This window comes from Sinocyclocheilus grahami, unplaced genomic scaffold (assembly GCF_001515645.1).
Source record: "Sinocyclocheilus grahami isolate Dianchi unplaced genomic scaffold, SAMN03320097.WGS_v1.1 scaffold344.1, whole genome shotgun sequence".
Lineage (NCBI taxonomy): Eukaryota > Metazoa > Chordata > Actinopteri > Cypriniformes > Cyprinidae > Sinocyclocheilus > Sinocyclocheilus grahami.
The window spans coordinates 1706521-1730481 of NW_015505523.1; the positions used below are offsets into that span (position 1 = coordinate 1706521).

Sequence of the window (23961 nt, forward strand, 5' to 3'; positions counted from 1 at the left end):
AATAATGAAAATATTTGATTACAAGCAGCTTTCCAAAACAAGTAACATTGCCACTGTAAAATAATGTGTTTTTTCTAGTTTTCCTACATACCATTATAAAGCAAATGCAATATTCTAGATAAATGGACAATGCAAAAGGCACAGCTAAAACAATGTTTACCTCATTAATGACATGTTTGGCCTTGCTAATAAAACACTGGTGAATAAGATTTTTCTTTTTTGCAATTGATTAAAAAAAGAGCATAAATGAAGTCGGCATCCGATTCATTTTAGCAAGTAACAAAAAATAAATAAATAAAAATGAGGGAGGGGAGGGGAGAGGGAGGAGAAAAAAGTGCTTTTGTCAGGGCTTAAATTGCATAAACACCATCTGGTAAACTGATTTTGGAATTGAACAAATGAATTGCCCAGCAAAAGCACTTGCACATAAGATAGAAGTCCATTTCTCTCCCTGTCTGATTCCCGCAGCAGAATACAAGCCAGACAAAGAGAGATGGCTCGCTGGCAGAGAAAAGGATAATTCACTAAAGGTCAATTGCATTACCACAGGGAAAACAACCACTGCAGTGCTTTGATACACAACCCAGGGAGACCATCCTCTAGAATTTATTGCACTTAGCGTCATGCAAACACAGAAATGCTCCCAATAAGTCTTTTTTATGTAGAGGTATATTGTTATGGGAGCTATGATTACATTCTATGATGGCTAACTGGAAATAGGATGGTAGAACTGTGGAGAATATTCAGCCAGCCAAGCCTGAACCTGCCTGACATCACAGGCTGCCTAAATACAAACAGATAAATAATACACTCTTAATGAAAAAATAAACCTTATCCATTTGCTCATTACTGTCTCAGTCAGTCATATACTCAAACAGATGCCTAATGTATTTAGCTGAAAATTATACCTAGAACACATTCCTTCTTCACTTGGTTAAATGGGATATACAATGTAAATATACAGAGCATTCAGTGTGCTGAGAAATCATGAGGGGTGTCATTGGACAGTTATTGCCGAAGAAAAGCAGATGACAAAGTAAACTGAATGTTATATTCATGAACATGAGGACATTGATGCAAACCTCACCTTCAGTCTCTCTTCTAAGTTTTTAGGGATTGATAATATTATGTTAAAGTGGTAGTTACATGTACATTTCATCATTTAGCAGACGCTTTTATCCAAAGCGACTTACAAATGAGGACAATAGAAACAATCAAAATCAACAAAAGAGCAATAATATGTAAGTGCTGTGACAAGTCTCGGTTAGTCTAACGCAGAACACATAGCAAGGTTTTATATATATATATATATATATATAATTAAAAGAAACAAATAGATGGAATAGAAAAATAACTGAGAACACTAGTGTTAGTTAGAGGATCATTTTTTAAATAAATATAAAACAAGTCAAAAAAATAGAAAAATAATTGAGAACACTAGTGTTAGAGGGTCAGTTTTTATAAATAGAAAGCAAGTAGATGGAATAGAAAAAGAATAGAGAATGCTAGTGATAGAGGGTTCTTTTAAAAAAAAATAAAAAGAAAACAAGTAGTAGAATAGAAATAGAATAGAGAGTGCAAGTGTTAGAGGGTCAAGTGTAGATGAAAGAGATGTTTTTAGCCATTAACATTTTTGTTGTAATATGTATAAATAATTTTATAATTTTAATTATTATATATAATCATTATTGATCCTATAATGTGGACAGTAGATAGTATATATAAATATATATTTATAGTCATATACATATTTCAAAATGCTGGTTGTTCTGTAATTTAATGTAGGCCCTGTTAAATTAATATTGTTTTGCTTTTTTAATTTTTGGTTTAATTTTAATAATGTTTTCAAATTTATTTTGCATTTCAGTTTGTTTTAATATTACTAGTTTAAGTCCATTTCTCTCCCTGTCTGATTCCCACAGCCGAGTACAAGCCAGACAAAGAGAGATGGCTCGCTGGCAGAGAAAAGGATAATTCACTAAAGGTCAATTGCATTACCACAGGGAAAACAACCACTGCAGTGCTTTGATACACAACCCAGGGAGACCATCCTCTAGAATTTATTGCACTTAGCGTCATGCAAACACAGAAATGCTCCCAATAAGTCTTTTTTATGTAGAGGTATATTGTTATGGGAGCTATGATTACATTCTATGATGGCTAACTGGAAATAGGATGGTAGAACTGTGGAGAATATTCAGCCAGCCAAGCCTGAACCTGCCTGACATCACAGGCTGCCTAAATACAAACAGATAAATAATACACTCTTAATGAAAAAATAAACCTTATCCATTTGCTCATTACTGTCTCAGTCAGTCATATACTCAAACAGATGCCTAATGTATTTAGCTGAAAATTATACCTAGAACACATTCCTTCTTCACTTGGTTAAATGGGATATACAATGTAAATATACAGAGCATTCAGTGTGCTGAGAAATCATGAGGGGTGTCATTGGACAGTTATTGCCGAAGAAAAGCAGATGACAAAGTAAACTGAATGTTATATTCATGAACATGAGGACATTGATGCAAACCTCACCTTCAGTCTCTCTTCTAAGTTTTTAGGGATTGATAATATTATGTTAAAGTGGTAGTTACATGTACATTTCATCATTTAGCAGACGCTTTTATCCAAAGCGACTTACAAATGAGGACAATAGAAACAATCAAAATCAACAAAAGAGCAATAATATGTAAGTGCTGTGACAAGTCTCGGTTAGTCTAACGCAGAACACATAGCAAGGTTTTATATATATATATATATATATATAATTAAAAGAAACAAATAGATGGAATAGAAAAATAACTGAGAACACTAGTGTTAGTTAGAGGATCATTTTTTAAATAAATATAAAACAAGTCAAAAAAATAGAAAAATAATTGAGAACACTAGTGTTAGAGGGTCAGTTTTTATAAATAGAAAGCAAGTAGATGGAATAGAAAAAGAATAGAGAATGCTAGTGATAGAGGGTTCTTTTAAAAAAAAATAAAAAGAAAACAAGTAGTAGAATAGAAATAGAATAGAGAGTGCAAGTGTTAGAGGGTCAAGTGTAGATGAAAGAGATGTTTTTAGCCATTAACATTTTTGTTGTAATATGTATAAATAATTTTATAATTTTAATTATTATATATAATCATTATTGATCCTATAATGTGGACAGTAGATAGTATATATAAATATATATTTATAGTCATATACATATTTCAAAATGCTGGTTGTTCTGTAATTTAATGTAGGCCCTGTTAAATTAATATTGTTTTGCTTTTTTAATTTTTGGTTTAATTTTAATAATGTTTTCAAATTTATTTTGCATTTCAGTTTGTTTTAATATTACTAGTTTAATAGCTGACTATTTTCAGAAAAACACCTTTTCTGTGTCCTTAAAGGCTGTTTTGGGGGGGTTTTATAAACGGCTTTAATGAAGCCCTTTTTGCACAATAGATTCATCACAATATGTTACTCTAGTATATCTTTTCACATTTGAAATGAAGAGCTGCGTGGTGCTGAGATTCAGCAGTTGTGCCCTTCCCCTGGGCACTGGGCGCATGTTTCACTGGCGTCTCCTGTGCCACACAAAGCTGTCGCAATTAGCCACGAAGCTGTGTGCCTATTGTCGTCTCTGCTGATATCAGCTGCTGATGTAAGCAAGGACACCGCCTCAGGTGACCCACACTGAAACAAAGGGCCATGCACAAGGGGGAAGCCGTTGCTCATCAGCAGACTTATTGACGGACTTCTGCCTGAACCAGTAATGGGCTTAGCAGGCTTCCAGAGGCCCTCTGAAGATTGAGAGTTGGAGGACAGCTTGAAGATTGTAATGCTCATTTTGGATCAGTTCCCCCATATATTTTTTTTCTGTCCCTGGATAGTAGTAAATAACCAGGACAGCTCCCTTACGTCCCTCCTGCTTCCTCCGTGTCTCCTCCCTTCTCAGCAAGAACATGCTCCAAACCATCTGCCTGATAGGAATCACTGCATGCAAGGAGTGATGGAAACCCTCCACTTTCCTCTTAATGTCAAATAATAACCTGAAGATATTATTGCTCATTTTGATTGAGTTTTATTCGTAGGCTCATGCTTCATCTCAGGACTCTCTGCTTGAACTGTTCGCCTCAAGTACTCGGTGCCCACTTTTAGAGGTGCTTGACAGTTCATGTATGATAATGTTTCAAATGTCTCCGCCCAACGGCGCAGTTGCTTGAGACTTATACAAAGGCTCGCTGTGCAGCAGTAAGTGCGGTGTTATTCAAGTCGTTCATTTTTTCTGATGGTGAAAACACCTTTTGAAGGACCTAATGTCAGTGGTATGCTGAGAAGTTTCTTTAGTGATTATGTTAAAGGCCTTGCTGTGCTTTTGTGCCAGATGAACGCCTTTAATGATGGAGAGAGTTTTTTATTTTGAGGACTAAAGTGCAGTCTAACACTAACACAGTGTGTTGATATAGGTCTCCTGACCGTCTAAAGGTTCTTTACCTAAAGGCCTAACAGCAGGGATTGCAAGTAAAGCGTGCTCTCTGCTCTCTCTAGTTCTTGGCTATATGAACACAGCTTTTATAGCATGGCTGATGCCTGTGAACCTTCCACAAACCTCCTCAAAATACATTCAGCAAATTTCAGAATTCAAAAATCTTTTTTGAATTCATGAATTGGAATTTGATTAGAAAAGCGAGGTGTGTTCATGTACACTAATGTTATCAATTTCAAACGAGGCTTTTCTCTTTTAAGCTGACTGAAATAAGATACAGTAAATGGATAAATAATTATGATTATTATAATAAATATTCATTTTCAGTGGAGGTTCTGTAAGTAGAGTGCTGCAAGTTTAATAATTTATTATTTTCAAATAGTTTATCTCAGTGATATTTAGTATTTTAATTTATTGATACATTTAATGTTACGTTTTGTTTACTTGTAGCTAGTTTTAGCAATTTTATTTTCATTTTATGGTTTTATAATTTTATGTTTATAATATGATTTTATATAAAAAAAATAAAAAAATGTAATGTCATATAATTTTAATGTCACATTTTGTTTACTTGTAGCTGGTTTTGCTTTGATTCTGATTTGCAGTCTTCACAGTTTACTGAATATTGAAGATAGACAGCAGAAAAAAATTATTTGCAATGACACAGGTCATTCCAGTCTCTGTAAGAATAATATTCAGTAAATGTTTATCACTCTATGAGTGCACTTCACTAAAAATCAGAGAATTTTCCAGTTTATTGGACATTCTGTAAATCTAGTCTGAGTTAGCAACATAAACCAGGGGGGTGGGGGGGTGGATCTTACCTACACCTGTCAGAAGTGCACTGCAAGTCGCATTGGATAAAAATAGCTTTCTAAATGGCTAACAATTAAAAACTAAAATGTTAACCCAGCATTCATACTGTAATTCATTTCTGTGTTTTCCTGCTCAGTGACACACTCAACACTTAATCCAAAAAGCTCTCCATCCAAAAGCAACCAGCGCTCTTGATCTCCATCTTGTGATCCAATGAGCATGCCTCACTCATCTACCTTTGCACAGGAAATGCTTGGTATTCTACACATCATCTGCACCGCTTCTTTCCATCAATCTCTAATAAATATTGAGGAATACTCAACTGAACTTGAATCATCAAAGCAGCAAGTGGATTAGGACTAGATCCTATCTAATCGAGCCGAGAAACGCCAAGTTATGCTTTAAGAGCAAAGTTTGTGTTGCCCTAACGGTGATTGACATCTCTAATGTTTCTTCCCATAACGAGCACCTCTGCATCACGGCTCTCCTGGTGTGTTTGAAGTGCTCTCTGCCCTAAGGTGATGCACCAGGATAAGGGCTCACATTCCTCATGTTATGCGTTCACTTCCATATTTCAGTCGAGGCATTTCATCAGCTCAAAACAGAAAGGCAGTCTTGAATTCCTCTGTTATATCAGAGGAATTACCTGGAGCGGTAATGCAGGTTTACGCTGAGATATCAACATTTCAAAAAGGCAGAGGCCTTATGGTGTGTTTTAATGACCAATTACGTTCAATCGTTGCAAAGGCATTCAGTTGGCATTCATATACAATTCTACATCATATTCATTTGTTATATATAGTAGTAATTTGGCTTAAAGGTCCATGTGATTTTAATGTTTACTACTTGCAAAGGCAAGCATATGAAAAGGTAATTTTATGTTTTAGTTATTATTTATCGAGAATCCTGTGGTCTCGCTATATTGATCGAGGGTGCAGCAGTGATTGTCAGCACCATTTGAAAATGATCTACGTTTACAAAGCAGCACACACCAGCGATTCAAGCATGCCCAGTTTAGACATTTTATGATTCTTAAGAGCTGAATTCAGATCCCACCACAGAATCATATTCCTCTCCCTCAATGCCAGAAATTATCTTGTAATAGAGCTTCATTATCAGTTAAGCTAGCAAGCTAAGCTGTTAACTGAAAACACAAAACAATGCTAAATTTGAATATGACCAATTTTAGCTTTTGTAATATAATTCTGTTGTCATTTTTCAGTAATTGATTAGAAATGGTATGTATTTTGAATATAACAAAACATTGTAATTAAAGGGGAAAATATGGTAATTAAATGTTCTTATGTGGAACATGAAAGATTCTATTTTTAAGGATGTCTCATTTTATGTATTTTATTTTGTCCATACAATGATACGTTATGGGGTCCAGTGCAGTTTTGAACCCATTGGCTTTCACTGCATATACAAAAACATTTTTCTAAATATATTTTTGTGTTTTACATAAGAAAGAAAGTCATACATGTTTGAAATAGCATGAGGTTGAATACATGTTATTTTTTTGGATGAATTAGCCCTATAATTACCACATTTTCAGGATTAAAAATATTTACTAATTCTAATGAGGCGTTGAATAGAGGAGCCATAGAAATCTCAGTCTCAGCTATTGAAATGGTTTTGTTGAGGAAGGTGGATTGGAATCTGTGGGATTCTTTGTACCAAGGTATTTTTGACACTCATATAGTCTTAGCTGTGTGTGATGATGCCCTGTTTGTTTGATGTGCAGAACATTTGATATTGTCCTCTAGTCATTCTCTTGTGAGCTTGTTTCAAAGTGTTGGTCATTGTTGTAATTGTGTGTAAATGCTTGCTTATCAGTTCCATTTGTTTTTTCCCCCATTTCTCCTTTTTATGCATGCTGTTCCTCCTGTTTCCCCTCCTCCTTCCTCCACACCGCACCTCCTCTCCTCGTGTGCTCAGACGCTGCGCCCAGCACTGAAGCCGCAGCTCACGGTTGGTACCTCTCCCTCCTTCTTCTGCCAGCACAGCATGGCATTCTCTGCATGCCAGCTGAGTACAGTACAGCACGTAACGGCGACATGCACGGGATGCGGGAATGAGACTAATGTGGATTTGCTGTATATGTGTCTGTCTGTCTGTCCGTCCGTATGTCACATCCTTTATCCCTATCGCCGTTCACCCGCGATGACCCACCCGTTCGCCACGGCACTCCTCTGGGAGTTTTAATCAGAGCATTCTCCGTGTAATTCCAGGCCACGTCTCACATCCACTCCTCCTGCATGAGCCCTTCTCGTGTCCTTGTTGGCATTTTTGACTTCTCACCTTTTCGAGTCCTCACACAGCTCCCAACAGACACTCGTAATCCACCCGCAATCATTTTTCATGAATTTAAATGACGTCCAAATGGCTGTTTTTGATTTCTGAGAAATGAACGGTGAGCCTTTTCTCTACATGACGCAGATGGCATTGTACTCCACCTTGGTGCGCCAGCTCCCCACTCAAATCACAGAACGGGGACCATTTGCATAGCTCACGGGCTTTATTGTGTTTTACAATATACCACGAAAGCGCTTTCTCAATTCATTAAGCCCTTTATCCTCGCTCTCAGTTTGCAGTGGCAGATGCTTGTGTAAATGTGTTAGATTTAGTATAAAGGCTTTTCGTGATACTGTGTAATTATGTCACCTGTGCCTTGTGAAACACCCTCTAATGATTTAATTAGCCATCATGTTGTGGCTCGCACCGGATCACACCTCAAAATGTACACTTTTCTGCACCCCTGGCCACCCCACGAACCGATCGAGTCGTTTGTTTACATATATCTGCAACTTTCCATATGGAAAAGGTTAAACCAAAAACAAGCGGTAGAAGATCTAAAGGTTAGGGCTATTCTTTTGCATGTGCATAATTTGGACGTGCCTACAGAACGTGGTCAGGCTTGACTGTGTAGCAGAGCTATAATTGAGCTTTTGTACAGTTCGCTGCATTTCTAAATACCATGTCACAAGGCCAATGTTAACCTTGTACAGTTGTATCAGCCTGGTAGTGATGTATAACTAAATCACTGTACGCTTTCCAATAATCCAAAGCAGTTTTTGATCCTACATGTTTTCGGTCATGGAGAGAGAACGCAAGGTGAACCCAGGGGGCTTTGTCTCATGAAACAAATTGGTTTTAAATGTAGTAGTGCTTATCTTTGTGTTCTCTAGATGTGACATGGAGCGGTTTTGGTCTGGCTTTTATGTTGTTGCGGAACGGTGAAAAGGGTTAGTTATCTCAATGCTTCCTTTCCTCTCATTCATTATCGAAATGGACAGGAAATGCCTTGTTTGTAAAATGTCAAGCATGCTCATCCATGCTTTAATCCGACTGTACAATTGGTGTCCTGACCTGTTGCGAATATGTGTTTCTGCTAATGCCAAGATGCTTGTTTGTGTTGGAAACAGCATTCCGCACCCCGTGGTATAAATGCACGAGAATTAAGTCACATTGTTCCCAGAATAAAGACGTCTAGTCTAGTCTAGCGCAGAGAGCAGCTCATGATGGCAGAGCAAAGCGTCTATGTTCCTCCTCAGAAGATCCTCTCATTTGCATCTTGTCACACCTTGTGTGTTTTATGTGGTTCACTTTTGTAGCTGATGCACATACTCTGTTTACCATCTTATTTTCCTGGGTGTGCTACTCTCACTGTTCAGGAGATTTCTCTTCTCTCTGATAACAGTCTTTTTTACCCTCTCTGGTGTAGCCTAGCAACAAGCTGTTCAAGCAATAAGTCGGGTTTTCAGCAGAGGTTGAGGTAGGAGGCTGACATAGTGGGCAAGATTCCTTGCTAGAACAGAAAGCTACAGCAATGCAACAGAAAACAGTCTTATTTGTGTATTTTTATTGCATTCATTCAACCTTTTTATTGTCTCAGTCTTTTTGTCCACACACTATTTTGCAAAATAATCATTGGAAATCACCTTGCAGTCTTTGCAAAATATGCACAGTCCCACTTTATATTAGGTGGCCTTAACTACTATGTACTTACATCAAAAATATATGTACAATGTACTTATTGTGTTCTTATTGGCAGGTTTGGTGGCATGGGTAGGTTTATGGGTGAGTTCAGGTATAAGGAAAGGTTCAACAATGTAATTAAATGACAGAAATTAATTCCAGATGTAATTACATGCAGATATTTTTTTAAATATAAGTACAATGTAAAAACATATATGTACACAATAAGTGTATTGTATCAAATTAATTATTTAAATATAAATACATAGTAGTTAAGGCCACTTAATATAAATTGGCCACTTATTGTGCACAAATGAGCAATATCACTTAGGTTTGGATAAAATTTTTCAAGCCAATCGCCTGAACTATGAAGTTATAAACTGTAAAGATCCAGCTATGACATTATTAGTGAATATTATTACATTAATACACGCATGTGTTTAATGTGATGTAACTGACCATGTTTATTTTTATTTTAAATATAATGTTAAATATTATTTCGTTCTGTTTGTCTTTTCATTTCACACACACACACACACACACACACATATATATATATATATATACAGTATATATATATTTATTTGTTTATTTGTTTGTTTGTTTGTTTGTTTATGCATTCATGCTAACCAGCCAAACTATGACCTCTCAATAATATTAACCAATAATATCACAGCTGGATTTTTTGAAATGCAATCAAATACGATTGATAACATTAACATTATTTCCCATTTAAACAAGTTTTCTTCAGAAATATGTCATGATATGGAAATGAAATGTGTCATGACAGCCATTTCATGTTGTCTTTAATGGAACGTGTAGTGTGGTTGTGTGGCTGAATATGAATTACACTACAGACGAGAAGAAACATGGTTGGCAGGGTCAGATAGATCAAATTCTTATCAGCGTGTCAGCAACCCTGTCAAACTCTTACTGTATTATCACACACTGGCACCCTCGGTATTAATCACACCTCACTTCACCTGACCCTTTGCGTGTACGGTCACGCTCTTTTCTGCCTGCCTTTCCTCAAGCTGATTTATTGCCATCATGTCACACATCATGTTTTCAAAGCAATATATGTAGATCTCGTTCACTTATTTATTTATTTTTTTCTCTGGATCTGCTGTGAATTCAGATAGTGAGAAGCCCATTCAGTAGGTCCTCCATTTGGCTCTGTCTTTCTCTGCTCTCTATATATTGCTCCATCCAGGCGTACTCCTCATTCCTGTTCATTTCCAAAGAGAATGATTGAACACACTTCACTTATTCTTGTCATTTCATCGTCCTTTGTTCAGTGTGGCACCACACAACATGTTTGAGGCTGGGCTCGGTAAACATGACGCCGGCATCTTTTGATGATGTGCTTTAAGTAACAATGCAGCAAAGAGCTCATAAGAAACCAGGTGTAAAATAACCGCTTTGTTTGCCCGTGATTGCGACAAATGGAAAATCACTCCACTCTGGCCAACCAGTTTGGAGGACTATTTGCTTGCAATTATAAAAGTAAAACTTTTCAATCCTCGTCCTCAATATGACTGAGTCTGCCTTTTCATAAAGGAGCGGGTCTTTTCAGTAGGGATGTAATAATGGCTTTCATTTTTCTCGTTGCTGTGGCCACACCTCTGTCACAATTTTCATAATAGCAGAAATGAATTAAATCTACATTTTTGTCCTATGAATGCTAAAGAGAATGTCTTTTGTGAAACAAAGCCTCTAAAATAAATAGCAGGCTTTAGAAAAGGATGAATGAAAATCTGTGAGTGTCACACATGGTGCCAAAATTAAGCAGGGGCTTATTTAAGCCTATCTCTCCCTCACTCTCTCACCGGTAAATCTAAGCCGCTGTTTGACATGAACTTAGCCACCTCTGATGTGAAGCTGTTTTATATGCCAATGTTAACTGCCTCTCCCTCATCCTCTCAAAGCAGTCGCCATGACGATTCCCCTGCCCGTTGTGGCATAGTAAAGCCTGTGTTACTTAACGTCTTGTTTTCAAACACTCTGATCTGAATTCCTTTCATGCATAGGAAAAGACAGCACACAAAAAAGGTCTGAATCTGAGAGGATGTACATGGAAATGAGAATATGCATCTACTGATTGCCTTTGCAAATAATTCTCTTTAGTTCTTGATTGGAACGAGAGGTTTTCCGAGAGCGCTGATGTTGCTGATGAACGCGTTGGAACATTCACTTTATATCACTCCGCTTGTTTCGGTCTGAGATGCTGAGCAACACGTGGAGGTTCATCCAGGTTCAGCTATTTTTTTACTATTGGACTATTTTCATTGGCAGAGCAAAAATAGACTGGAAACTATGTCTACAATACAATGTACTCGGTATTTGCTCAAATGGAAAATTCTTTCATCATGTCATCAACTTGTATGACTTTCTTTTCTTGGTGGAACAGTGGAAGTTAATGGGGTTCAGTGTTGTTTTGGTCCCCATTAGTCTCAGCCTCAGACGCCACACCCACGGACAGCTGGCTGAACGTCTGATGCATATTGCACACAAAATCGGAAACACTTTTGGAGTTTTGAAGTCGTCATCGGATTGGATCAATTATACAGGATTTCCGGGAGATGTGTGTGTCGTGTTCTGCCTGGAAACAAAGATGCCATGGCGCCAAACCCCCTCACGGTAGAAGAAAGTCACCATGTGTACAGCTGTGACAATGAGTACGTATCAGGATCAACTAAACACTGGATATTCAAAAGTTTGTGAAATATTAAAAGTTTGCGGCATAGACCCTTTGAAATATGTCCAAGAGTTTTACACATCGGTCTGTTATTGTGGGGATGTTTCCACACCCCTAAACATGATGCGGCACAACATGAAACGTGATTGGTTGCTTTACCTGCCAGTCAAATGGCCTCTTGGGTTGGCCTTGACCATTCAAAGCGGCCAGGATTCCCAGATCTTCTGCCATCAGTCTGAAGGTCTGGCTACACGAGGCTAGAACCCCTTTTAGCTTTCACAGTATGCACAAAAACAGAACTAATAGAATTTATTTATGAATCAGTCATGCTGGTATTCAATTAAGTTCTTCAATATCAAATGTAACATTCTGCATTTTTGTTCCGATTATAATCATTGATAGAGCTCTGACAGGCGGTGCCCTCTCTTCGGGACGGTTATATGTTGTGGTCATCTGAGGCCTGGTCTCTTTGCTCCATCTCCAAAGATGAGCATTTGCTCTTTCATCGCTCTTCTGTCCAGCGGGCATGAAAGGGCAGGGCCGTTAACAGCTCTGGAGCCGTAGCGTTAGTCGATGCCCCCCTCGCTCTCTAATCCTCCAGTAGGAGAGCTGAACGGGATGGAAAGGACACACCTGCCAACATGCCTGTCAGCCTTAGCCCAGGAGGAGAAGATAATTGAGCAGATTCTGAACCACAGGGAGCGCCGTAGCAGAATACAGTGGGATAATGACCACTTTGTTCCCAGCTGGACTGAAGCAGGTGAAGCAGAAGAGTTGGCGCCTTTAATGTCCCCGAATTGTCACATTTGGATGCCATCACGGCCAGGGCTTTCATCAATCAACAGGAACGAGTTCTTCTGCAGCTTCAAGGGTCGCCTCCTTTGCAGACTTTCTCTGAGTCTGCCTTTACTCCCTTTTTTTCTCATATCTCTCCTTTCGCAGCCACACTTGCTTAGTTTGAGCGAGTGATGTATGGCTGTCAGTGGTGCTTTGCATGTGTAGTGTTTCTGATGAGCAGGGTTTGGAGTAAAGCTGGCGTGTGAATGGCTGAGGCAGGGCTCCGAGGCGCCTTCAGGACTGCTTGCAGGTGCCTCACAGGTGACGCACATATGCTGCAGTAATTAGTCTGAGAGTTGCGCTGCATTAACAGAAGCAGAGGGTTTGGGATGGCAAATGCAAACCTTTCTCTGCTCGACACTCTCCTCCACTGACTAGTAAGTAGGAACAGAGAGCTCACATGGGTCAGTCTGGACGGAAGAAATAATGTGGGTTTGAGATGGCTTCAATCTCCCAGCAGACACAGACAGTCTCAGTACTTCAGCCTAAATTGGAAACAACATTCCTCTTTTATGCAGCAGGGCTCAACAATAAGGATATTTCTGTGTGCCCTGCCAACATTTTGGTTATCCTCAACACAAAAAAATATGAATCTGTATTGTTTTTATTATTTTATTATACATTCATATTTTTCCATTTATAAGTTGATGTGTAGTTTTATATTTATTTACTTTTATATGTATTTATTATTTATTTTATATTTTATATTTATTCATTTTTTAATATTTAAAATGTAATTTATTATTAAACAATGCATAATGATAATAATTAAACTTTTCTAATAATAATAAAAAAACTAAATTATGTGAAAATATACAATTAAATTACTTATAAATATCAAATTATAAGAAGCAGAGGGTTTGGGATGGCAAATGCAAACCTTTCTCTGCTCGACACTCTCCTCCACTGACTAGTAAGTAGGAACAGAGAGCTCACATGGGTCAGTCTGGACGGAAGAAATAATGTGGGTTTGAGATGGCTTCAATCTCCCAGCAGACACAGACAGTCTCAGTACTTCAGCCTAAATTGGAAACAACATTCCTCTTTTATGCAGCAGGGCTCAACAATAAGGATATTTCTGTGTGCCCTGCCAACATTTTGGTTATCCTCAACACAAAAAAATATGAATCTGTATTGTTTTTATTATTTTATTATACATTCATATTTTTCCATTTATAAGTTGATGTGTAGTTTTATATTTATTTACTTTTATATGTATTTATTATTTATTTTATATTTTATATTTATTCATTTTTTAATATTTAAAATGTAATTTATTATTAAACAATGCATAATGATAATAATTAAACTTTTCTAATAATAATAAAAAAAACTAAATTATGTGAAAATATACAATTAAATTACTTATAAATATCAAATTATACATTTAAAAATTTTTACACTTATATTATATTATATTATTTTATAAAGACTAGATGGAGGCAGTGAAAGAGGAGACAGGAAATGGTTGGATGTTCTCTTGAGCGGTGTCATGCAACATGCCTTAACCACTAGGCTACGGCTCTTAACACATTTGCTCATTATTTAAAGGCTGCATCTTACACTTTCTCTTCCAAGAGTTGACTGCAAAAATTGTTTGCCTAAAAGGTGCATTAGCACTATTATTAAGTGCTATTATTAAATGAAACTATGCTGTCCGTCCTCTTTTATCTAATAATTAAATGTCCTTGGGCATCAATTAAGTCTCACATGAAACATTACTCTTAGTAGTCCAGCTGGCTGAGGAAAAAATAAATGTTTGAACATCTATAATCTCCTCCCCGCTGTCTATATAACTATAGCCGGCCAGAAAGCTCACGCTGAGAGCAGGGTAACTTTTCTCTCTCCAGCCCATGCATTGAAGCTAGAGCAGACTTCCCTTTCATGTGAGGACTGTATTAGATGGACACCTGTGCAGGCTTCCTCCAGTCAACCAGCCAAAGGTTTTCATTTACACCACCAGGAAGTGGTTTACCTGCTGCGATGGAGATACAGCATTGCACCGTTAGCCCTCAAAGTGACAGAATTTCGCTAGAAGCCACACAAAATGTGGTTCCAGGGGGCTCTGCCAGATACGTCCCCTTTACACGACATGGTATGACATTTTATTCAACGCTCTCTCCCTACTGTCACAAGGCTCATTGTGGAATTCAAAGCCATTAATTCGGTGGCTCTGATAAAGTCAGCGAGAGGGCGCGAGGCAGATCTCTGCTCCGTGGATGACCCTGGCCTGTTGAGCGGAGTTTGCGCCTGCGCTCCGCCCGAGGCGATCGGATGCTGTCTGGCTCTGTCGGTTTCCTGGCGACTGAGGGGGAAGAATTAACACTGATCCCTAAGCTTGAGGGAAATGAGGGAAGCGGCATCCGAGGAATACACCCATCTCGCCCATGGCTTTGTACGGTTCCCTGGAAGGGACATCTTATCCTGGATTAGCTCTGACAAACTTCACTTCCCCTGCTTCTCACAGAATGGAACAACGCGAGTCCCTTGTGCCGAATGTGTTGTTCCCAGATTTGCATAATGCTGGATTGTTGTGAATGCGAGTTAGTCCACAAAAGCAGCCGAAGCAGCCTGAGGATTTATTGATGTTTGAAGGGCAGATGAGGAGAAGCCAAAGCAAAAACATGGCCGTACTGAAAGTACAAATGATCAAGCATCTCTTAACCACAGGATCTGGTTCGTCGTCCACGAGTACGCCTCAGGCGCACCTGTCAAGCTCAAAATCCATGGCATCTAAGCAGCTTGTAAAGGTTGCCCTCATTCTATGTCCTGCCTCCAAATGCCCCCCGTGGCCCAGTTCTGTCCGCCTCTGTGTGATGTAACTATAAAGCTGTGGAGGCTGCCGTACGTGTCAGCGCTGACGGAGCTTGAGGCGGGAACTGACAAAGAGGAGTGGCCGCAGTGGCGGGGATGATAAACAGTTGGCACGGAAAAGGAAAGGGTGACCTGGAGACGTTCCTCGTGGGATGTTTCCTACCTGCTATGCTTTTGTCTCTCTGGTCTCTTGCCATCATGAAGTTTGTTTTGAAATAATTACATTGTTAATATGTTTAAGTGGAAACCTTTCGGAATGGCCCCGGAGATTTTAGCAGAGGAAATTGAGTGGAAATTGAATTGAATATAACCGGTGTTTGTCATCAACAATAGGCCACGCTTGAGTGTAATCGCTAATCATAATGATTTGTCTGAAGGAACCCGAGACACCCTTTATCTCAAGCTTCTTCATACAGGCCACGCAAAAGGAAACAAAAAGGTTACGAGAGAGATTAAATCTTTCTGTTTATGACTTTGACTTCATTTTGTCTCTGCCAACATGATTGATTTTTTTCAAACATTGCTGTGGAAATTCCACTGGACTATGACTTGAGACTTTTGTGTTTACCGAATAGAAAACAGCATCTTCGATTTGCCGATATCCGATATAAAGTACAAAATAACTTCCTATGTTCAGAAACACTGGAACACCTCCAGTTAAAATACACTCAAATCCAATTTTGTCGCACAAGTCCGCTGCATACGCATTACCTCTAAGTGGCTATAGCAAAATTGAGCATTATACATAAGCATCTGAATGGGGTGACTGCAACACAGGGGGTCAATGAGATTTTTAATTACATTTCCATTACAGCACAGGACTGCTGCTGGGCTGAAGGAACAGGTAAATATAGACAGGGTTTGCAATAACACATCTGTGATCCATCCGACCACAGGCCCAAGAGCAGAGTCATTTCATTCCAATCTGCTCACACTTTCACCATGGCAATCACTTTTGCTTAATTACAAGATTAGAGGATCTAATTAGAAGATCTGCTGTCTTTGAAATCAACACATCCTTTGAAATGAGACACTTGCGTTGCCCAGAGGGTAGACTTTTCCCTCCTTGTCAAATCGATTGCACTTGAGTGAGTGCGATGGGTTCTCTTTGCCTGTGGACGGGGTGACCCTGACTTTTTTTTTTAAGGTGGTTTCATTTTCTCGATACGGAGAGAAAACACATTAACACAAGCCGTCATGCGCACCATTCGCTGTTGTCACATTATTTATTTTTCTTTTCTGTGAGCCACCATTCAATCTAGACCATCTCTTACTTTACCTATCACTTAGTATAACAACAATACTTGAAAGTAAAAGTAAAATGCAGTGAAGTGCAGTTATTTTATCCCCCCCATGTAGAAAGAGGGAACATTTCCATCCATCATTGAAATGGCATACAGAGAGAGACGAATTAAGAAAATTGCCACAGACGTTCTTTCCTTTTCAAAATCAAAACAGATAAGCCTGATACAGAGTAAATGCCTTTTTTTATAATGCTTCCATGTGATTTCAGGTGAGATTTCGGTGTTCGGTTTCTGGCTGTCAGTACATCATAAGTGATTGAAAGCTTATTGAACATCGGCTCGCTTCTTGTGTTTCTCCCAAAGGAGACATTTTGATGTGGAAGTTTTGTGAGTGAGTAAACACTGGCTGAATTTAATGAGATTTCTGAATGGAGGGCTTTATTAAACTTTATTAAAACATGAAGGACAAGACACAGAGCCACAATTGGCCTTTTACATGGCCATAAGTGATATGATCTACTAGCTACATCATTGCAAATCGCCTTGCAGATCTTTCATTGCAGATGTTTGGTTATGAAGTGCTTCTTTTTGATGATATTTGGATCACTGGCTAAATCGTGAGGCTTTAATTTACCGGTGATGGTACAACTCAGTGTGATAGTTGTAGAGAAAGTCTGAATGCATGCTATGACTTGGATCAATGAAAAGGCTCTGTATAATTAGAGCCAAATCATGGGATCACAGGGCTTCATCAAAATTCATAATGAAAGATATATATATATTTTTTTTAATTGAAGTATCTTATGATGACCAAAGCCGCATTTGATAAAAAATTCATAAAAACAGTAATACAGTGAAATATTATTTCAATTGAAAATAATTGTTTTCTATTTTAACGTATTTTAAATGTAATATATTCCTGTGCAGCCAAAGCTAAATTTTCCGCAGCCCTTACTCGAGTCTTCAGTGTCACATGATCCTTCAGAAACATTTCTTATCAATGTCGAAAAAATTTTCTGCAGCATTTATTTGAAATATAAATATATTTTTTACTAAAATGCAATGCATCCTTGCTTAATAAAAGTATATATTTTTTAATTTACTGAATCCAAACTTTTTTTTATTTCAAACAAATAATCTGAAAAAGAATGAAGAAAAAATAAATAAATAAATGAGGACAAATAATAAAAAAATAAATGTTGACGTATGTGGATACCCAATGAGCCACAGCAAAGTTCATTTCAAATCTCCACTGGAGCACAGTATCTCTTGCTGCTTGGGCTTCTTTTGAGAAAGTTATTAGAAATGGGCAATGACCGCCTGAGTCCAAGACGATAAAACAACAGAAGCTTTTTCCTGAGGAAGTGAGGTAATTGACTATGAGTGCAAGATCAAGTGTAGCCACTGGCTCAACTCATGAAGAAAACATCGGCATATCTCCTCCTCGCACCTGTGCTAGGAACAGTGAGGCGTAAACCGACAGCGCAAGGTGTTCTCCTACTGCCTTTGAACATTCTGAATATGAGCTGTACACTTCTAACCTTTTGTCATGGCCAACAGGATCGAAACCCCAGTTCTGCTGTCTGTTCTTGTCAGTGATTGTTGTTATTCCTGTCTGCTCTCAAAAGATGCGCTCATACTGGTTTCAAAAGGAAGATATGATAGAAAGATAGCGTGAAGACACAAAAGAGGCATATTTTGGGTCATTCTTTAAAAAGTCTTCCACTCTTGAAAATGTCAACACTGATGGAGACAAAAGAAGTGGAATCAATAACTGCTGGTTCACTATCTGGGTGTCCACACAAGAGACAATGTTACTTGTACCCTAGTGGCCACAGACTCATCCGTACCATTGTTTTTGACTGAGAATCTGAGACTGTCTCCCTCAGTGGTGTTGATGGGACAGATGACCCGCTGAAGTCAATCCAGCTATCACACTTTATTGTCTTGGGAGATTTCTTCAAACCAGCAAGCATGACTTCTTGAGGAAGAGATGTGTTGCGGCACTTCGGCCCTTAGAGTCCTCACCTCAAACCCCTCAGAGACATGTCCTGTCCTCTTTCCATCCAGATTGCTTTTGCTCTGGTATTTCGCTCATAACTCAAGGTCCTGGCATCATGCAGAGCTCTGTTTGCTCTCATTCTTTTTTCTCCACCTTTTGTCTTCATTTAGACTTTGAACACCAGAATTAAATGTCAGCTTTGGGTTTTGGCTTTGCTTTGTGCTTGTGTGAAATAGGGCTGAGCAGTGATGGAAGGATGTTAGGCATGCCTGTTACATCAGTATTCTTTGATTTGTGTTTTCCACCCAATCGCTTTACTTTGAAACTCTGAAACTGAAGCAATTCCACAGTTGTGATTTTTCAATTATTAGAGGATGAATTATTGGAAGTAGGATAAACTACTGTAATACTACTCATTTAAAAAATTAGCAACCATTCAACCTACTAACTACATTATTAGGAATATATACATTTATAAATTATAATTTATATTATATTTGTATTATATATTGTAATTGTATAAGGACTTTAGCTCATTGCGAATATAGCATGTTACTGGAAAAGCAACCGTATTGTTTTAGCAGCTCAGTTACTGAAAAATGTAGTCAAGTTAGTTGTGTCACTACTTTTAGTTACTCCCCAACTCTGGAGGCTGAGGTGTTAGATAATATATTCTTTTCAATTTGCAAGTCAAAGCTGTAAATTACATTGAGGCAAGAAACAGGGAATCTAATGAAAAGTTACATAATGGTCTGCGTGTTTGAATGTGATAACTTCATCTTAAAGTAACTGGATTAGAATGCGGCATTGCAAAATGAGAGAATATTCAGGTTTTTTGAATATCAGGTGGCAAAGAATTATAATTTCTGCTGGGGAAACTGTTCAGCGGAACAGCATAGCTGATAGGATCTTTCATCATGTCTTCTCACTGTAGTTTGGCAGAAAGAGTCCACTCCAGCCAGGTGATTTACCCCATTTCAAGCTAAAAACATGCTTAGTGCATCGTCTCAAGACTGATGAAGCTCTTTTCCTCTCTCTCCTATCTCATATTCCTCAACACCACCTCCAGCAGCCTAAGGTGTGAACCCTGAGAGCTCACAGCAATCCTCCTTCACCACAGGAGAGATATTTCAGAAACTGGAGGCCGTGGACTCTTGGATGAGTGTCAGATCCGACTAGCGATTCATTGTAGTATCTGGAGGTGCAGTACGATGCAATGGCACACTCCAAATTGAAGTTATTCTTTAGTGCTGACCTTGGATGAGCTTCCCACAAATGCCAGTGCAGAAAAATCGGACCCCATCTCAGACTTGGTTAGTTCGGATCAGATCAAAGTCGGCTTTTATCAGTGCCCGATGGCGCTCGCTCTTGCCACTTTCTGGAGAACGTTCACACGCTTTCCATCTAGCTTCAGTTAATCATTCCTTCACTCACTCACGCGCTCGCTCGCTCACTTATCCGACTGGGTAATTGCGTATTCCCGGTCTCTTATTCTGCAGTCATAAACGTTAAACAGGAATACTGTTTATGGTAATGATTCTTCCATAAGCACCACACAATGCGTGTAATTATATGACTCCGTCTAGTCAAATTGAGATGAGAGCAAATTTCTAGGGTTTCATTAAGATGGCAATTTCTTGGAATTACTGAATATTCCGGAGGCAAAATGGGTGCTGAGATTTAGAGGAGGTTGCTTGAGAATTACTCATTTCTAAACCATCTGCTTCTCAAATTACACATTAGCCAAACTGTTGGTTCACAGTGGACTCTTATTGAATTACGGTGCAGTCATTGTGTTAAGGGCGGCCCGGCACACCTCCGAACGTGGTGCGATCGCGGGCCTCAATCTTCTTTCTCATCGCCCTGGCTGAGCTCCGAACACCCCTTCATTTGTCTTCAGGCTGTAGAGGGTGGAAAGGAGAAAGAGGACATTAAAATCACTTGAAGCTGGATGGGAACCGACAGTCCTGTCCCAGTCCTCACTCCATTTGTTAAATTGTTAATCTCTATCAAATCCATTCAGTGAGAGAATGACCCAAGCAGGCAACAAACCCGCAACAGTAACTCGCAGCAAAGTGGATGCGGGAGGAGGTTTAAGAGGAAGAGCCAGCTCTGCCATTCCTAGTCTGTTTATCCCTTCGTCCAGTACACATTAACATCTTAATAGGAATGTGTGTTAAAGCACGTCTTTAGCCCCCTCCCTTCCTTTTGACAAGCGTGAATTAGGTGTCAAGCAGATTCCCTCTGACTTTAATTGAATCTGCCTTCCCTCCAAAAAAAGGGAAATCTGAAGTCAAAATAGCCTATTAGGTTTATCAAGTCATGTTTTGTTGGGTTTGGCAGTTAGCGCCGCAGCATCATCCCTACATCCCACCCCCACCCTTCTCACACAGGAGTTGTTTATGAGGTGAGATTGGGTGGGATGTTGTACAAGCACACCGCTCTGTGCTTTCTCGCTTTTCGTTATCCTCTAATAAGTTGTGGCCTGCCGTTTTTGTTTTTTGAACTCCCCCTGGAAATCCCCCCGGCTCTCGGGCTCAGGCCACAGATGAGAGCGGGAGATTGCCGTGGGTAAACAGGAAAGGCTGATCAACTCCTCGTGACTGGATTACCAAGCATCGGATTGCTCAGTCGAGACATCCTTCCCCTCCCTTCCTTTCCCTTCTCATCGCGTTTTTTTATCGAGTGAGATGTTTGGAGTGGGGATGAGCCAGTGGACTGATAAAACAGTACATAGAACGTGAGATGTAGCTGGGAGATCGCATGCTCTCCTCCCTGTTGGGTGTTTCCAGGGGTCGATTTTTATTCAAACGAATAGATTTCAGATTTTTCTATTATGTAATGTGAAGGTCACATTAAAAATATAAATATAAATATACTTTATTTTAATGAAAATAATAATAATAAGAACTCAGGTAAACCGTATATTGCCGCAGTCGTGTGTTTATTAGTCACGTTGAATCAATGAAAGCAGTTGGATCTTCTGTTTATTCAGCTGCAGCGATAGGCATTTTCTGGGTTTCTTCTGCGAGGTGTATTTGGAGTTTCAGCACGAGAGCGCCCTCTGGCCTTTGGATGGAGATTTACTGCTGATCACAGAACAGCGCTTCACTGAAAGATACGCATGACAATCGCAGCTTCTGTCGAATCACGATCTCGATTCCATTTCGATTTATCGTGCATCTCTACTGCATTGTAATACATTATATCTTATTGTAAATAATTATAACCAAAATGCATAGTGTAACAATGAATTGATAAGTGTTATAATGTATTAACTGTGGTTACAATTATTCATGAGATTGTACAATGCATTGTAAGGTGCATTTGAATGCATAATTAATGCTTTAAAACTACTATTAATGCATTATACATAAAGTCTTTAAGTAAAGTGTTACCAAACATTTTTGTCATTTACAAGAAAGTGTAAAAATATTACTTGTTCGTATATAGGATGCATAAAATGTTAACTATATTTGACCATTTGTTTAAAAATAAAAAAAATGTCACTTCCACAAGAGAATGTTATTAAACACAATACATTATTTGAAGAAAACAGTTTTTGAAAGTCCACAAGGCCAAATGTGCCCATACTTGAAGAAACAGCCCTTGATGTGCACAGAAAAGTGTGGCACAAATCTTAGGTGTTGATAATTAGCAGTCTTGGTGATATGGAGATATTTCATGTCTTTCGTTGGCCAGCTTTAGAGCAGTGTCTCCTATCTGTTTTCTCTCAGTACTTCTCTTCAAACTCTTTAATTTCCGAGGTGAGTGTGAGATATTGATGAAAAATTTTGCTTCTCCTTTGCTCTGTGAAGAACCAATCAAGTCCACAAACCAGCATTAACTTTGGGTTGTCATGGATCCCTACACTTGATCAATAAACTTCACATATCATTACGCTGCGCAGTCATGGAGACCTGCCTTGTTCTCTGGCTGAAATGGAATAAATCTTTGTTAAAAATTGCTTGTGATTCACACTTATAGTCTTGAGGGCAAAGTGTATTTCTTCAGCTCTGGCTACAGGCAGCTCACAGTTTGTGCCAGATTCGTTTGAGTTATAGTCAGGACTGTAGTTGACAGAAAAATATAAACAACAAGGCCTTTGTCTTCAGAGCTCCACTGTTGCACTCGTAAACGTTTAACCAGTTTCACTCACGTTTTCTGTTTGCATCAGTTCTGTTTGTTGGTGCCTGTCTATAGTTTGGAGGTCTTATTCTGGAGAGGTGGATTTCAAAGATACTTGAATGCCTACTGCAGGCTGTATTTAAAATGTTTAACACACATTACAGAACTTTTTAATCTACATATGTAACTTATATGTTTTACTATATGATTGTTATGGGTTCCTTTTTTCCTAACTAAATTCTCATTTATTCATTTTTTTTCAATGTATTATCTAATATTTCCAGTTGTTATTATTAGATTAAAAAGATTAATACTACACTCTAAAAAATGCTGGGTTGTTTCAACCCAACTTTGGGTCTAATATGGACTAACCCAACTTTTGGGTTAAAAAATTAATGTAAAAATGTAACCCAACAGCTGAGTTAGTCCATATCTGACCCAAAGTTGGATTGAAACAACCCAGCATTTTTTAGAGTGTAACTTGTTTTGTCTATTATGGAATTAAAGAAAGAATATATGTGGTTATGTGTAGTTTGTCTAAAAAATGTGAGCCTGCTTTCTGCATAATGTCATTATTATATCATTATAATTAATTATAATCATTATAATTCACCTCATAATCATCTGTATGTTATTTAACCATAGCTAAAATACAGGTTAATCATTTGATACACTAACATTCATGAGCTTTTTGAAAGAAATTAAAAGTGCCCCTATTATGGATTTTTGGAAATTAACTTTCATGCAGTGTGTAACACAGCTCTAAGTGAATGAAAACATCCTGCAAAGTTTTAAATCTGAAAGTGTACCGTGTATAAACTTACTGTCTCTCAAAAGAAAGAGTTGACTCTGAATCATTAAAACGAGTCGTTTTTAAAATGAATCCCAAGCCGTTTCATGTTGATGTCAACATGAAGCATTAGCATATTGCCCGCGCACTTGTTGGTCTTTTAGCATTGGTCTGAATGAAAATGCT

The 23961-nt window shown here is 38.4% G+C and overlaps 1 protein-coding gene across 5 annotated transcripts in view; it reads left to right on the forward strand.

Moving 5' to 3' along the window:
- Positions 1 to 23961, forward strand: part of cadm1a (cell adhesion molecule 1a) — a 319703-nt gene that overhangs the window by 290905 nt on the left and 4837 nt on the right. For 3 of the 5 annotated variants that reach the window (XM_016228781.1, XM_016228783.1, XM_016228782.1), the window contains one exon: positions 7223 to 7255. The exons of the other annotated variants lie outside the window; for them this stretch is intronic. In XM_016228781.1, coding sequence (XP_016084267.1) covers positions 7223 to 7255 — 33 coding nt within the window. The remainder of the gene's footprint in view (positions 1 to 7222; positions 7256 to 23961) is intronic. 5 annotated transcript variants of the gene reach the window in all.